We start from the raw sequence: 15,716 nt of genomic DNA, 5'->3' as shown, positions 1-15,716 counted from the left end.
TATCCCATTATACTAGCAGACATCTCCACCAGACTGTAGTTTAAACCCTGGTGCTGAAAGTTCTGAAATGTCTCCTAAAAAAAGCGAAATTTAATATATTAAAACATTAATATATCAGCAAAAAGTGAATTTCTATATAAAGAAATAATGCTGTTTACTGTTTACATCAGCTAACAGATGCCTGTGCTGACTGACATCACAATAGAAGTGATGAACATCACAACCTACAGTACTCTCTCTCTCAGACTCCATCTGCTGATGGAGAAACAGCATGACCTACTGTACTCTCTCTCTCTCTCTCTCTCTCTCTCAGACTCCGGCAGCTGATGGAAAAGCAGCATAGCCTACTGTACTCTCTCTCTCTCAGACTTCATCTGCTGATGGAGAAACAACAGCATGACCTACTGTACTCTCTCTCAGACTCTGGCTGCTGATGGAGAAATAGTAAGATTTGTGACAGCACCCATCTCATTAACAGACACTCTGTATAATGTTATTTGAAGTAGTGTGGAATACATATAGCAAGCTAAAATAAAATTTCTGGAATATCCTTTAGGAAACCAGCACATTATACTGAACTCCACCAGAACTGCCAACATCCAGCAGACGTGATGAAGTGAGGGACACTGGTTACAGCTGAAAGTATCTGGGCCTCTGCTGGAGTAAAGCGGGTCAGAGTTCGGCCTCCTGCTGAACCACAGCTCATTACTGAGTTCTGCTCCTCCTGTAGAACCAGCAGAACCCTGAACCTCGCTCATCACTTCCATACTCACATACTCACATACACACACTGCAGGCCAGAGGAATTCTCCACCCATATAGTCCACACACACACAATCTTACACACACACAATCTCACACACACATGCACGCACACACACTCAGACTGTGAGCCACCTTTATTGCTTTATATCATTTCAGTGTATCAGTGTGTGTAAGCTAAGCTCACCCGGAGTGACCGCTACAGAAACTAATGCAGAACACATGTCTCTCTCTCTTTCTCTCTCTTTATCCCTCTCTCCTTCTCTCTCTCATTCCTTTACTCTCTTTCTAACTCTTTCTGAGTTGCTCTCTCTCTCTTCATCTCTCTTTATTCCCCTCTCTCTCTCTTTCTCTCTCTCTTTATTCCTTCTTCTCTCTTACCCTTCTCTCTCTTTCATTCCTTGACCTACTCATTCTCTTTCTTTCTAACTCTTTCTAAATAGCTCTCTCCTACTTCCTTACACTCTCTTTCTTTCTCTTTCTAACTTTTTCTCTCACTCTCTCACTTGCTTTCTCTCGCTCTTTCACTGTTTCTTTTTCTGTCTCTCTTTCCTAATTTCACTCACTCATTTTCCTTTTTTACTAATTTACTCATTCATTCATTTATTTATGTATTCATTCATTTGTCAATTTTCTAATTCATTAATTCATTTATTCAATATGTAATACACTCTTTCATTCTTTCACTCAATTATTCAATTAAGTAATTAAATTGTTTTTTTATCTGTTTATTCATTTATTTACTCTTTTGCACAGCGGGCTGTGGGTCTGTGTGCAGTTCTGCGGTTTGGCCACAGGGTGTCGCCGTTCTGCAGGTCTGCAATTCTGACCTTTACTCTATAAAACCGTCAGTAGGCCAGGGCAAGTGTCACTCAGAGAGTACGTCACACACACACACGCACACACACGCACGCAAACACACCCCTTCTGGCGCAACAAGTACAGTGTGTATCGCAAGCAGGTCAGAAGTGATGAGACACTTCAGCAGGACTTGACGCCGGTAAGTGCTCTTCCTTTCCTTTACACACACACACATGGGCGTGGTAATGGGGGGAAAAGTGGACCTGACCACCCAGGGCCCAAGTAGAGAGAGGGGCCCATGAAAATTTTTGCTCACGTTCCTTGTGTACTGGCATGGATAGGGGCCCACTGTCACTGAGAGTGTACAGGGCCCCGAATTTGCTGCTACGCCCCTGCACACACACACACACACACACCCTTTAATCTGATTATAAACTCAGAATTTAAAGTTGTAGATCAGATCAGATCAGAGGTGTGAGTTTACTGATCAAACCTTTACACACGTTCAGTCCTTGTGACGTCAGAAGTGCTGTATATACCTGAACATTACTGAAACAGGTTAATATAATCATTACCTGCTCTTCTGTCTCTCCTGTGCCTGCGTGTGTTTGTGTGTGTACAGGTGTGTGTGTACAGGTGTGTGTGTCTGCGCGTGTGTGTGTGTATACAGGTTTGTTAGTGTGTGGGCTGTGTGTGTACGCAGGTGTACTGAAGCTTGTGTGTGTGTGTTTGTGTAGATGTACAGGTGTGATTATACAGGTGGGTAGGATTATTGTACAGGTAGGTGTGTAAGCGTGTACAGGTGTGTGTGTGTGTTTATGGGTGAACAGGTGAGTGCTGTGGACATACAGGTGATTTTGTGTAGGTGTACAGGTGAGTGTGTGTAAGGGTACGTACAAGTGATTGTGGGTAAGAGTACAGGTGAGTTGAGGTATCATTACAGGTGTGTGATGAGGGTGTACAGATGATTTTGTGTAGGTATACAGGGGAGTGTGGGTAGGGGTACTTACAGGTGATTGTGATCAGGAGTACAGGCAATTAGAGGCATATTTACAGGTGAGTGTGTGTAGGTGTACAGGTGTGTAGGTAGTTTTATGTCTGCGTGTATACATGTATTAGAGTATGTACTGAGGTGTACAGTTGAGTGTGTGTGTAGGTGTTAGTGTGTGTGTGGTACAGGTGTGTGTGTGTATCAGTATGGAGGGTGTGGGGGCCGCAGTGTTACCTGTGGTGCAGGTATTCTTCCTGACGCTGCTGCTGCTCATCATGCTGCCTGCCATGTTCGGCTTCTCACTGGGCATCACAGAGACCTACATGAAGATCCTCATCAAAACACTGAAGGTAAAAACACACACACACACACACACACATATATATATATATATATATATATATATCTGCTTATGAGAGTACTTATATATATATATATATATATATATATATATATATATATATATATATATATATATATATATCCCATAATAAAACATTATATTTAAATATATATCATATGTTGGGCATAGGGAATGTCTTTGATTTTAATATACTTTTTGTTATATATTTTAATTGTGTATATTTCCATTCATCAGATTTCTGTAATATATGGTTATTTACACTGGTTCTCTGCCAAAGCTACTTCATGTGTTACAGTCAGTGTGTGTTTGTGTTACAGTCAGTGTGTGTTTGTGTTACAGTCAGTCAGTGTGTGTTACAGTCAGTGTGTGTTTGTATTACAGTCAGTGTGTGTTTGTGTTACAGTCAGTGTGTATTACAGTCAGTGTGTGTGTGTGTTACAGTCAGTGTGTATTACAGTCAGTGTGTGTTTGTGTTACAGTCAGTGTGTGTTACAGTCAGTGTGTGTTACAGTCAGTGTGTGTTTTTGTGTTACAGTGGGCAACACTGAAGATCCAGAAAAGTGTTGAAGAGGAGAGTAAATTAAAATCATCGTCCTCATCAAATGGTAAACACACACACACACACACACACACATTAAACTGTCATGACTGAGACACAGGTAGTTTGATCGGCACGCTGCGATTCAATAATTATTTAATTAAAAAAGAATTATTATTAATAGTACATAATTAGTAATTAATGGTAAACTCTAAAGAATTCCTAAATGATACTACATAATTTGTATTGGTTACAAAATAGTTAATAGTGAATTTCAAATAATTTCTATTGAATATTCAATAACAATGTTAATTATAAGAGTGGATGCTTGCTTAACTTATAGTACTTCAAAATGAATTTGTACTGTATATTTATTATTTAATAGCAGACACATGGAGTTTGTTAATATCAGAGTTTTAGTTAATTAAGAATGAGTAATTGTGAGTACCAGTCATAGTAATTACTATCTCATCAATTGCGATTGTGATTATTCTCAACAATGATGCAATAATTACAATCTAATCAATATACATACAGTACATACAGTATATGGATATACTATCGTATTGTGTTTACTTAGTGAGAAGATCCTATGAAAGTAAATCAGTTAGGATGTTAACTTTGTTAAAACAGTATTTGAATGCACTTACTGTTTATTTAAGGGGGATATTAAAATATCTAAATCATTACTCTTTAAAAGTAATGTGTAAATGCATTATTGTGTTACTGGATTATTATTCTACCCACTGTCTTAAACTAATCTAAAAATGGCAATATTGTTTATCACTAATACTTATGGGATAAAATATGGGTTAATAAATTGTGTTAATATTGAAAGGCGTAGTGTCTGCTGTATTAATGAATGTTAGAGTTAGTCTCTGGGTTATAGTTCTATAGTTTATCGGTGTGTTATTCCTGTTTCTGAGTGTTGGGGTGGAGGACAGCTGGTCCAGTCCAGAGTGAAGAATGGTGTTATCAGCAGCAGATAACTGATGGCTCTTATCGATGCTGAGATAAATCCCAGACTGCATCAGGTTACAGTTACAGCCTGTCTCTGGTTAAACAGCAACAACTACGACCTTTTAACACACGCAGCACTGTTCACCAGGGTTCTGCACGGCAGAAATGGGTTAATTACACATAGACACTGTCTATTTTCACTCTGTCCTCCTGCCTGGTTTAAACAGCAGCAGAGCTTCTGAATATATCTACACTGATGGGCGTGGTGTTCTGGAAATGAGGTGTGTTCAGGTACATTTCTGGAGTTTTGCTTGTTTATCTTGGTAACAGAAAACACAGGAGCTCCACTGACTGAATACAACCTAGACAGACGCCAACAGTCAGACGTTCATCGCTATCTCGGTAACACAGGCGCGCAGAGCCGAGCGTACACCCCCACTTATTACACACACATGAACACACAGCAGCACAAACCTAACTTTTACAACAATAAACAGAATAGTAAATAAAATAACATTGCTGTTCCCGTAAATGAGCTGCTGAAGCTCCTTCACAGCGTCAACCAGCAGCTCAGTTTCCTCTGCTGAGAAGAGTTTGTTGAACACGTCCAGGTAGCTGCACCGTTACAATAGCAATCCACCAAAGTCAGAGCTCACCTGGTCTACTCTTAAAGAGAATGATGAGCAAGAGCCACTCTTATTGGTTTATTTCACGTCACGCCCCAAATTAACCACACCCATGATTAATTAAGAGAAATACATGTCTTTTGCACGCTTCAGGCTACGCAAGGTGTACTTTTCCCGTTGTTATGATAGCAAAGACACACTGATACACGTTAAATCAAACCACGTGGTGCACGGTTAATACTCGGTTGGATACTATTCAGTATTAGGACTGAATTTTACTTAGAAAACCTGTAAAATTATCTTTAAAAACTTCTTGATAACTCTGAAGCTGGCTTTAGTTTTCAGTGTGTGTGAAATTTAATCTGGTCTAGGCATTGAGATTTCCACACTGGGTTCTTTATAATGTGGAATGTGAACATTTAGCCAAAGCAATTAAGGATTACACAATGACACACACACACACACACACTCTCAGACACACACACTCTTAAACCCTTGGTGGACTTTATCCCCTCTGTTATCAGCGTCTCCCTCGTTTCTCTCTGTTCTCTGTTCTGAAGATTTATAGATCAGGTTATCTCAGGTTATCAGCAGCTGATCAGATCAGCGCTCAGTACTCAGTACTCAGGGGATACAGCGCTCAGTGTTTATATCTGTTTATTTGAGTTAGCTGAGAGGAGTGATGTAGTTAGCTGAGTTATTATCTCATCAGTGAGTGAAATTTAACCGCAGACCCCCAAACCCAGACCACCAGCTTCACCTCACAACCACACACCAAGATCCAGCATGAGTGGAAAATAGTCAGCTAAAAATACGACAAATCTGAGCTCAGGATTAACTTGTGCAGTAATATGATGAAATTAAAACTGTATTTTACAAATTAAAAAGTTGTACAGTACAATTGAAAAAAGCTGTAAATACTAGCACTGTTATGTTACTGCTATTGTGGAATTTATAGTATTTCCAAATTAATTTTTCATCATATATGGCAAATATTCATATAAAAAACTTCCTGTAATAGATGGAGAGTAAAGTGTGTGTATAAATTAAGTAATAAGTAAATGTGACTGCTAGGCTTGTAATAATAATTATGATAATAATTACGGCCATTGTATTTACTTTACTTTAAGTAGGACATTTAAAGCTGTAGATTTTTCTAATAATTAAAATATCATTGCTCTTTAAAAATAATGTGTAAATGTATTACAGCTCTGGAAAAAATGAAAAGAGCACTTCAGTTTCTGAATCAGTTTCTCTGATTTTGCTATTTATAGGTTTATGTTTGAGTAAAATGAACATTGTTGTTTTATTCTATAAACTACAGACATTTCTCCCAAATTCCAAATAAAAATATTTTGTCATTTACAGCATTTATTTACAGAAAATGAGAAATGACTAAAATGACAAAAAAGATGCAGAACTTTCAGACCTCAGATAATGCAAAGAGAACAAGTTCATATTCATAAAGTTTTAAGAGTTCAGAAATAATCAATATTTGGTGGAATAACTCTGTTTTTAATCTGTTTTTTTTTTTCATGCATGTTGGCATCATGTTCTCCTCCACCAGTCTTACACACTGCTTTTGGGTAACTTTATGCTGCTTTACTCCTGGTGCAAAAATTCAAGCAGTTCAGTTTGGTGGTTTGATGGTTTGTGATCATCCACCTTCCTCTTGATTATATTCCAGAGGTTTTCAATTTAGTAAAATTAAAGAAACTCTTGTATGGTATAGATGGTAGATCTGCAGCTGTTAATGCAGAGCTGCATTCCTGCAGTTGGGAGTGTCGGACCTGTTTGAACATATCTGAAGTATCTGGTAGTTCCAGCACTGTGACTTTATTTAACGCTTTCTGAGGATGATTTGTTTATATTTCCATATTCACTCCGCTGCATGTCGTCTCCTGCTCATCACTGTTTCCTCACTAAATCCAACGAAGCGTTTATTTCATTTTCAGTTTAAAGTTCTCTGAACCAGAGCAGAGTCTGATACGTTTTTCAGGTTTGCTCTGGAGTTACAAAGCTATGAGGATAATATAGCTAATAGGTAATTATAGCTAATTCTGCAATAATTAGCACAGATCTATGAAAATAATGTAGCACATGCATAATGCAATGTAATTCTGCAACAATTAGCACTAGAGCTATGAAGATAATGTAGCTAATAGGTAATGCAAGTGAATGCTACAACAATTAGCACTGGAGCTTTGAGGATAATGTGGTTAATAGGTAATTCAAGCTAATACGACAACAATTAGAACTGAAGCTATGAGGATAATGTAGCTATTACTCAATGAATGGTAATACTGCAACAGTTAGCACTAGCAATATGAGGATACTGTAGTTAATACATAATGGAAGCTAATGCTACAACAATTAGCACTGGGGCTGTGGGGATAATGTAGCTAATACACAATGAAAGTTAATACTGCGACAATTAGCACTAGCACTATTAGGATAATGTAGCTAATACATATTGGTAGCTAATTCTGCCAAAAAGATAGCACAGGAGCTATGAAGATAATGTTGCTAATATGTAAGAGAAGCTTATGCTACAACAATTAGCACTAGAGCTATGAAGATAATCCAGATAGCTAATAAATAGTGGAGGCTAATGCTGCACAATTAGCGCTAGCGCTATGAGGATAATGTAGCTAATATATAAAGGAACTTTATAGCCACAAATGTTTGATGACTTTAGCCTGCGTTTAGCTTAAAGCTAATTAGTGCACTATAAGCTTCTATTACCTGTGTGATTAGCCTGGTGGTTTCAGTGTAAATGTGAAGAAGGTTGATTATTAAGGTGATTATTGATTGAAGCTTGATTTTAATCCTGATTTTGGTGGTTCTGCTCCTCAGGTCTGATCCAGAGGGACGACTCTTCTCTGGAGAAGGAGATCGGTGAGCGGAGGAGGAACCGCGGCGGGGAGTTTATTCTGAGTGATGTGTTTTATTTCAGTCGTAAGGGAATCGAGTCGATAGTTGAGGACGAGGTCACGCAGAGGTTTACCTCCGAGGAGCTGGTGTCCTGGAACCTCCTCACTCGAACCAACAACAACTTCCAGTACATCTCCATGAAGCTCACCGTGCTGTGGGTCATCGGCGTCGCCGTCCGCTACGGCATCCTGCTGCCCCTCAGGTTACACTGCGCACTACTGAATCAGAGCATCTCACTTTACCTCACTTTACTGCACACTACCACACTCTACATCAAGCTACCTCACTGTGCCTCACTCTACATTTTTCTAACTCTACCTCACTCTAAGTCGAGCCACCTCACTCTTCTCCACTCTACCTCACTCTACCATACTTTACCTCACTCTATCACATTCTACCTCAATCTGCCTCACTCTAGCTCACTCAACCTAACCTCCCTCTACCACACTCGACCTCACTCTACTCCACTGTACCACACTCTACCTCACTTTACTTCAATCTACTTCACTCTGACTTACCCTATTTCACTCTCCCTCTCTCTATCTCACTCTACCTCGCTCTACCTCTCTCTATCTCCCTCTACCTCACTTTAACTCGCACTACCTCCCTCTGCCTCACTTATCATATTTTTCGCACTATAATGCGTATCGGATTGTAAGGCGCATTATCAATAAACGTCTTTTTTCTGGTCTGTTTTCATAAATAAGGCACACCAAATTATAAGGCGCATTTTGTGCGTCACTAGTAACTAACAACTAGTAGTGGGAACAGGGGTGTCGCCATGTTTTCCTTCTAAATTCAGCAGGTGGCGAGACCTGTTAAGCTAAGCTAAGTAAACAAAACTTCGAAAAAAATAAATTTCATACGATTCAGACGAGTGCTGGATGTTAGTCTACACAGATTTCTCTCCTAAAGACTGGTTATTTGGGTGAGCCTACAGTTCAGTATACCCACCTCTGAATAGCAAAAGAGCCAGCACTGTGGTTAGTGGCTAATGCTAATGCTGCTCCAGCAGTGCTAGCCGGCGTTAGCAGCAGACTACAGGCCGATAAAACTCACCTAAACTGAAACTATAACTCTGTACTTCAGCGGAGTGTCTTTACTGCTTCTTAATACCTGACTGGTAGAATTTATACATAAGGAGCACCGGATTAAAAGGAGCTCTGATGATCTTTGGGAAAATTAAAGGATTTTAAGTGCACCTTATAGTGCAAAAAATAACAGTAACTTCACTCTACTCCATGCTAACACACCATACCCCACTCTTCCTCTCTTTATAATATTCTAATTCGCTCTACCTCTACCCTATCCTGCTGCACACAGGTTATATTTTATAGATATCAGAGTCAGACAGGTGGAGGTCAGTCTCATATGATGTAATAAAGACTGTATAATAAATCACTAGGCTGTAAATGAATTATTTTAGTCCGTTCTGGTTGTATCTGACAGTGTGTGGTTTGGGGTTTGGTTGCAGGGTCTCACTGACAGCTATTGGTCTCAGCTGGCTGGTCATCAGCACAACTGTAGTGGGATTCCTCCCGAACTGCTGGTAAGAAGCAGTTAAACGACTACTACTGTATTTAGTTTTGTATTTGTAATCTTATCTGGGGTCAGGGTCAGTACAGGTGTTCTGGATTGCAGGTTAAAGAACTGGCTGAGTGAGCTGGTGCATGTGATGTGTTATCGGATCTGCGCCCGAGGCCTTTCAGCCACCATTCACTACCACAACAGGTATTACATACCGTATCAGATACTTATACAGTACCATATAATGTATTAATAATTAAATAGCACATCAGATACTTACATACATTACAATACATATTAAAATGTCTCCAATCTGCCAGACAAAACAAACCAAAGAAAGGCGGGATCTGCGTCGCCAATCACACGTCACCCATCGATGTGGTGATACTGGCCAATGATGGAGGCTATGCCATGGTGAGTGAGCCAATCATTGCATTAAAAATGTTTGCATGATCCATACGCTCAATCTGACAGACTGTAATACACTACAGGAAGCATAGGGGGCGCTCTATAATGCTCATATGTTTAACACATTCATTCTGACAGACTGTAATACACTACATGAAGCGTAGGGGGCGCTCTATAATGCTCTATAATGTTCAAATGATCCACAACACGCTCATTCTGACAGACTGTAATACACTACAGGAAGTGTAGAGGGCGCTCAATAATGCTCTATAATGTTCATATGATCCACAACACACACATTCTGACAGACTGTAATACACTACAGGAAGCCTAGGGGGTGCTCTATAATGCTCTATAATGTTCATATGATCCACAACACGCTCATTCTGTAAAAGCTATTAAGGTAGTATTTATGTGTGTGTTATTAACAGGTGGGTCAGGTCCATGGTGGGCTGATGGGCGTGCTCCAGCGGGCGATGGTGCGAGCGTGCCCACACATCTGGTTTGAGAGAGCGGAGATGAAAGATCGCCACCTGGTGACACAGAGGTGAAACAGCACTGCATTAAATCCCCTGATTTACTCCTGTCAGACAGGTAACTGCAGGTTCTACAGCACGTTAATGGAAACACAGAGCTCATTACGGAGCTCAGCGCTAATGTTTAAGGGCGGTACAATAATCACACTCGGGTGCGGATCAAACAAACCGGACCGAAACCATCTAGAAGAGCTTCGGTGAGAACGTAATCCGGTCTTGATCCGACCCAGCTATTAAATATAGTCCATTTCTTTGAGCTAAACTGCTGATAAGGCGGAGTTTAATCTGATGTATCTGCATACATCTGATAAATCTGATAAGATGCACAGCTTTTGATAGGCTGTCAGCTGCTGCATTTACAAGCATGTGCCCAGCCATGTTGAGGTCATGCGGTTACCTTGTGTTTACACCCGCTCCCCTCGCACTTCTCAGGCAGCAGCAGCCTGTCACTCACACAGACACAGAGACAGTGCTGTGTATCTATTGTACTTCTTGTGTGAAGAATCACAAGAAAACATTGCAACATAACGTGTTTGATGTAATTGCCTTAAGTGACATCACACATCCTGCGATGTGACTATTGCGCATGTGCACATCACCATGACGATGCTATATATAGTGAAGATATATAGTGCCTAGTGCACCTTGTAAGATAGAAAGAATGTAAGATATAACCTCCAGTCTATAATCAAACCTGTAAACGTTTACATATCTGCCTGAGACAGAACCATACCAATTAGCATCTAAGCTGAATGGGTGGAGCTAAGCTGCTGTAGGCTGAAAGGGTGGAGCTAAACTGCTGTAGGCTGAAAGGGTGGAGCTAAACTGCTGTAGGCTGAATGGATGGAGCTAATCTGCTTGATTTTATACACTTATACATAACAGCGAGTCAAAAAGTGTTATAATTGCTGGGCTTTTCTTTTAAGAAGAGTCTGAACATTTCACATTATTATTTAACAACAGATCTGGACGCAGTGCTCAGACATGCACTGGTATGTAGGTCAGCAGCACACACCCCCCTCACACACACCCCCAAGTACAGTATGAAGAACTGTGTGTGTGTGTTTAGTGCTGGAGGCTCACAGACACAGTGTAATAAACCCCTCACACACTCCATCAGCACTTCCTCTTCTACACACACTGATTATATGATGGACTGTAGTTTTTTTTGTAGATTTACATCTGATTTCCATTCTGTTTGAACAGAGTTGAGTTATAAATCCTTACATAACGAGTTATAGCACCTCTTTCACTAACACACACTGCTGTGCTTTGTGCATTGAGTTTAAAATCTGCTTTTTTCCACAGTACTACTACAATACTATATATATACTTTCAAATAAACTATGTATGTGTGTGTGAGTGTGTTCTGACTCTTTCCTGTACTCTGCAGATTGAGGGATCACGTGAAAGACAAGAAAAAACTGCCCATCCTGATTTTCCCCGAGGGTATGAGCCGTAATGATGAAAACACTCCTCCATACACTCCTCCATACACTTCATACTGTACACTCCATACTGTACACTCCGTACTGTACATGATCCATCACACACTTACTGTCTGATCAGTTCTAGAGCGTTTATATTTATTAATATTGGTCCATTCATCAATATATTCTGATACAGTATAAAGAATTCTTAGCTGTCTAAAAGTCAAGGTTTTTGCATGACAGCATTAGCATACAGCCAAATTAACTTTAATTTCAGCACACAGTTCTATTAAATCAGATAAATGATCTTCAGGATTTTGGTTTAATTTCCACATACACTATTAAATAACACAAACTACATAAACCACATGAACCACACACAGACCGCAGTAACTACAGGAAGCACTCTCTGGCGGTTCCTCACGCTGCTCTGCTACTGTTTCTCTACAGGAACCTGCATCAACAACACATCCGTTATGATGTTCAAGAAGGGAAGTTTTGAAATCGGTGGCACCATTTACCCCGTCGCTATAAAGGTACGAAACCTCCGCCCGTCACACCACTTCACACTGCGGTGGAGCAATCAAAGATTGTGTTAGAGATTAAACAAGAAGTGTAAATCTCAGACCTCACAATGATTTTTACAATATATATTTGGAAACTCAGTAATGATCAGCTCCACTCAAATTTTACATCACCAAACATAAAAATGAAAGCAAGCAAATACTTTTGACAATAGTGTTTCATAACCTATATTTTATACTTTTTTTTTTTGGTTGTGATAAAAAAAAGTAAATTAATCATGATTTATCAAAGAATCGTTTTTAGTAAAGGGTATTTAAATGGAATTAAAGGAAGACGTGCGAGCAGCTTTGTGTGTATATATGCATCAACCCGTGTGTGAGAGAGAAAGAGATTTAATCTGTATATCAGATGTATATAAATAAAAAGTAGACTAAACACCACTAAAATGCTAATAACATCATCAGACTCTGTGAATTACAGAAGAGTAAATTACAGAAGGAAGCTGTGACCAAACTTGGTCACATGATTCTTTTGCATTAAAAACATTAACGTAATGTTTATAGATTAATCACATGTTAACGCATTTATATATTTAGAAAAGGTGCTGATTTCTTTATTCCTAAATTGGGGCAGAAAATTCTATTTTAATGATGATTGAACTGTATATCAAAATATTTTGTTTTATGTTGTATATGGAAAGAAATACAGTACAAAAAAATGTGTGTGTGTGTTTGTTCTGCAGTACGACCCTCAGTTTGGGGATGCGTTCTGGAACAGTGCGAAGTATAACATGGTGAGTTACCTGCTGAGGATGATGACCAGCTGGGCCATCGTCTGTAACGTCTGGTACCTCCCGCCCGTGACCCAACAGGTGAGGAACACAGAATAGTTTAGTTCAGTAAACATTTAGGCTCAGTCTTCTGGAGAGGGATTAAGAAATATCCTAAACTTAATTTTCCTTTCAGTGGAAAATCTATATTGCTGGTTCTAATCCCAATCATGCAGATTACCATCAGCTGTCGGAGCCCCGAGAGAGCACAGTTGTCCTTGTTCTCTCTCTGGGTGGGTACAATACAGTAGATGGCGCTCTCTCTTTCCCCTCATCACTCCTAGGGTGATGTGGATCAGCACAAGGCTGCGTCTGTGAGCTGATGTATCAGAACCGAGTCGCTGCGCTTTCCTCCGAGCGTTAGCGCTGTGATGCTACTCGGCAATCCTACGGCATCAGCAGCAGTTATTATAGAGGCGGAGTTAGCAGGATGCTAATTGCTGTACACACGTTTCCAATACTGACAGTATTAGCCTGGTAGCTCCAGTGTTAAAGTAAAGAAATACACTTCAGGTACTGATCTCCTGGCTGTCTCTGCTGGATCTGTGTGATTCAGACGTTCTGCTGCAGTCTGGGTTTAATCAGAGTCCTGAACCCAGCTCTGTTACGCATTTGGTTACGCAGTGCTTTGTGGCTTTGCTGACTCATTTCCTGTGTGTACAGGAAGGAGAAGATGCAGTGCAGTTTGCCAACAGGGTGAAGTCTGCTATCGCACATCAGGGGGGGCTGCTGGACCTGGCCTGGTGAGCAGCGTTCTACACTTCATATCATATTCATAAAATAGTGAAAGACAATATAATATTATAATATACATTATAATTGTGTGTGTGTGTGTGTGTGTAGGGACGGTGGTCTGAAGAGAGCTAAGGTGAAGGAAACTTACAAACAAGAGCAGCAGAAGAAGTACAGCAGCATGGTGGTTGGAGACGATAGCAGCGAATGACCCGCCAATCACAGTACTGTGATTCTCCAAACCCACCAATGACAGAGAGACTCTAATCCCACCAATCAGAGACATACAAGACTCTTAACCTGCCAATTACAGACACCCAATTCTCCAAACTCCCCCATTACAAATCACCTGAATTTTATATTGACCAATTACAGACATCACAGACCTCCAAGACTCCAAATGCTCCAATAATAGACTTCCAAGACTCCAAATCCATCAACCACCTCTAAAACATCAACCCCACCAATTACAGACCTCCAAAACATCAACCCCACCAATCACAGGCCTTCAAGACACCAACCCCACTAATTACAGACATCCAAGGCTCCAAACCCACTAATTACAGACCTCTGAGACATCAATATCAACTCTCCAATTTCAGACCTCAGAAATATCCACTTCACCAAATACAGACCTCCGCGACATTAACACCAACAACCACAGACCTTCAAGACAACAACCCCACCAGTCACAGACCTCCAAGACTCTTAAACTGAATTTTATATTGACCAATTACAGACATCCCAGCCCTCCATGACTCCAAATGTAGCAATTGTAGACATCCAAGACTCCAAACCCACCAATCACAGACCACTGAAACATCAAACCACAGAGCTTCTAGATATCAACCCACCAATTACAGACCTCCAAAATGTCAACAACAACCACAAACTTCCAAGACACAACCTATTACATAACTTTGAAATACCAACTTCACCATTAGAGACTCAACCCCACCAACCTCAACCTCAACCAGTCATCAACCAATTACTGACTTCCAAGAGCCCAAACCCACCACACCCCAATTTCATCAAACACAAAACCTTCAACCTCACCAGCTACAGACCAGCAACTGACCCCACCAATCACAGACTCCAACCCAGAGGAGATTTCTCCACAGTGACCTCAGGTCCAGAGCCAAGGAGGTTCTGAGCCTCAGATTATTCCTCAGCTGCCTGTATCAGTCTGTCTGTATGTCTGTCTGTAGTGAGGGGATTTATTGGGGTCTGTATCTGATGCCTCCTGAGGAACCAACTCTCTGACCGTCGTCCCCCATCTCAGGTCTCAGCTCTAATGGAATATAATAATAATATATTATTGTTTACGTGGAAATCACTCTGTCCTGCTCTTCGTTTTGCTAATTGCTAAAGCTGGTGATGTTCTGATGTGGGAGAAAGTGAAAAGGTTGCACTGATTTATTTTTTTTTGATGACAGAAAATGTTTTTAGATGGTGCCAAATGCAGATATGTGATGATTATTTTTCCTCAATAAAGGAATTTCAGACAAATAAACCCCTCCCTTCCTTCAGTTCAGTCTACAATAGAAGTCTGGTAAAAATCATCACTGTGCAATGAAAAACAAGCATCTCCATTTTTGACCATTTTTAGTTTACTATACAAACTGTCCCTTACACTGTGCCCAAATTTCTTAATGAACGGACCAATAGAAACTCTTCAAAATTACCTTAATTAGTTTTGAGAGTTTTTTCTCTCTCCTATAAAGTTGCTGTTTTGGAGATACTTATTTTTCAT

At 40.1% G+C, this 15,716-nt stretch overlaps 1 protein-coding gene across 2 annotated transcripts; it reads left to right on the top strand.

Moving 5' to 3' along the window:
• The first annotated feature begins 1,660 nt into the window (after positions 1–1,660).
• Positions 1,661–15,476, top strand: agpat9l (1-acylglycerol-3-phosphate O-acyltransferase 9, like). 2 transcript variants are annotated; one of them, XM_049470487.1, is made up of 13 exons: positions 1,661–1,762; positions 2,200–2,904; positions 3,454–3,523; positions 7,899–8,178; positions 9,451–9,525; positions 9,618–9,707; positions 9,824–9,917; positions 10,343–10,458; positions 11,841–11,896; positions 12,328–12,413; positions 13,145–13,273; positions 13,895–13,974; positions 14,075–15,476. In XM_049470487.1, exons 2-13 carry the CDS (start codon positions 2,761–2,763, stop codon positions 14,172–14,174), a joined length of 1,320 nt encoding a protein of 439 aa, XP_049326444.1. In that variant the 5' UTR covers positions 1,661–1,762; positions 2,200–2,760; the 3' UTR covers positions 14,175–15,476. The 2 variants fall into 2 exon arrangements, with proteins under 2 accessions (XP_049326444.1, XP_049326443.1); XM_049470486.1 differs by having other exon boundaries at positions 1,663–1,762; positions 2,186–2,904.
• Positions 15,477–15,716: the final 240 nt, after the last annotated feature.

This window comes from Astyanax mexicanus, chromosome 22 (genome assembly GCF_023375975.1).
Source record: "Astyanax mexicanus isolate ESR-SI-001 chromosome 22, AstMex3_surface, whole genome shotgun sequence".
In the NCBI taxonomy this organism is placed as follows: domain Eukaryota; kingdom Metazoa; phylum Chordata; class Actinopteri; order Characiformes; family Acestrorhamphidae; genus Astyanax; species Astyanax mexicanus.
This window is presented reverse-complemented; position numbering and strand designations above follow the sequence as displayed.